Raw genomic sequence first — 1,799 nt, forward strand, 5'->3', positions numbered from 1 at the left:
CTGATTTCTAATAAATAGCAAGCAGAACGCTGGGACTGCAGAGTGAGGTGGGGATTGTAAACTCTGTAGTCCCTTCTTGGTCTCCTCGCGAGTAAAACTAAATTAATTGTCTCTGTGCCTTCTTTCTTTCTCTGTATGTATGTATGATGTTTTAGGTGCTTAGACCTGACAGTAATACCTATGAAATAATGCACAAACATCATATAGGCATGCCATGCATTATGCATAAGTTGCCGTTGGACATAAGTTCTGGACTCCTTATGAATACGCTATGCAAACACCCAGAATGGAAAAAATACATAGAAAATTCAGCGTATGCCAGCGTTTTAGAAGATTCTGGGATGTTGGGCATATGCTGGCTAAGTCTGCAAGGTGTGACAGGACCCCAAGCTACTGGATCCAGAATTTGCCTGAAGGAGAAATCCCAAGGTATAAATAAAGTTGAGACTAAGTCTAAGTCTAGTAATTCCAAACCTGAAAAAAACTGAACAACTCCCTGCTAAATTTAGTTGCAACAATAGTTTTCTGTCTTATTAACTGTTTTAAAGAGACAAAGTAGCCTCGGTGGTATCTATTTTTCAACTGCACCAAAAGTTGCATATTTGATTGCAAATCTTGAGCTCTGAAAGGCAATGATTTGGACACTGTTAGAGCTCTGTTGTAGGACTTTATCTTCTGTTTACAGCAAATGTTAAACTCTTAAAGGCTGCATTTTATGCCTCCTTACTATATAGCTTTTACTACATCCAATGGAAAGAGTTCATGTTCATCTGAAATTCACACCTAAAAATGGGGCTTTTCAAAAAAGGTTGCATGAAAGATCAAGAGTTTCTAAAAAAGTTGCATGATAAGAACTTATAACCAGTCTGATGATTCGAAAATTTAAATTATCGACTAAAAAGAAGAAATATTTCTGCTGCTTTGCTCATATGTCCATTTATCCAATAATTTGGGTGTAAAAAGGGTTTTAGAACATATGTTTTTGGATTAAAATATGATTGAATTTAATAATTGATGTAATTGTATGTTTGTTGCTTTCTCAGATCTTTTAGCTTCCTTTTTCCATTTCATTTTTGGGAGATCTCGAATCTAAAGATCAGGCGGTCAAGAAATCAACTTTTTCCATTTTCACATCAGGCCATGTCGGTTTGGAAAGTTTTTATATTTTTTTTATCCTCAGTTATTCCAAAAACCTTTTATTGCACCGTGCTGAACATGATTTCTACTATCAGAAGTGACAGAGTTGAATGTTAAAGCTGCTCTTACCGAGCTCTGAGCTGTTAGTAGCAGCAGGGTTAGTGCCAGCAGACCAAACAGCTGCTGTGACGCCGCTTGTCTGTTCAGCTACAGGAAAAGTAAAAATCACTTCATGTTAGTCGCCTTAAAGACACTGATGTGTCCAATCTGCTGCAAAACCAAGACATGTATCCAAATAGTTCATGTTAAAATCTGTCCTACTGCTGCTGATGATGCTATCTACCTTACCATGTGTTGTGCTGCTGGCGGAAGCAGCGGTGGATGGAGGCGGGGCAGCGCTGGTGCTGATGGTGGCAGAAGCTGATTAGCACAACATGGTGGCATGTCAGTACCAGAAATCGCACAAACACACTGGGTTAAAGCAACAAACGCAGCAGCCTGTTGGGTCACGGCAGCAAGAGAGTTATTTTTACAAGGATAGCAGGAAATAGGCTGTTATTTATTGTTTTTGTATCAGGACCTAAAGGTGATCTGCTCTTTAACTATGGGGCCAAAATTGTTGCTTTATTATTTACAAATGTGTGTGGAGAGTCGTATATCTG

At 38.7% G+C, this 1,799-nt stretch overlaps 1 protein-coding gene across 1 annotated transcript in view; it reads right to left on the reverse strand.

Moving 5' to 3' along the window:
* Positions 1–1,799, reverse strand: part of LOC107092026 (G-protein coupled receptor 126-like) — a 91,875-nt gene that overhangs the window by 35,469 nt on the left and 54,607 nt on the right. The window contains exon 9 of the mRNA XM_015386299.1: positions 1,486–1,557. Coding sequence (XP_015241785.1) covers positions 1,486–1,557 — 72 coding nt within the window. The remainder of the gene's footprint in view (positions 1–1,485; positions 1,558–1,799) is intronic.

The sequence above is a fragment of the Cyprinodon variegatus genome, unplaced genomic scaffold, assembly GCF_000732505.1.
Source record: "Cyprinodon variegatus isolate N-32 unplaced genomic scaffold, C_variegatus-1.0 Scaffold363, whole genome shotgun sequence".
Lineage (NCBI taxonomy): Eukaryota > Metazoa > Chordata > Actinopteri > Cyprinodontiformes > Cyprinodontidae > Cyprinodon > Cyprinodon variegatus.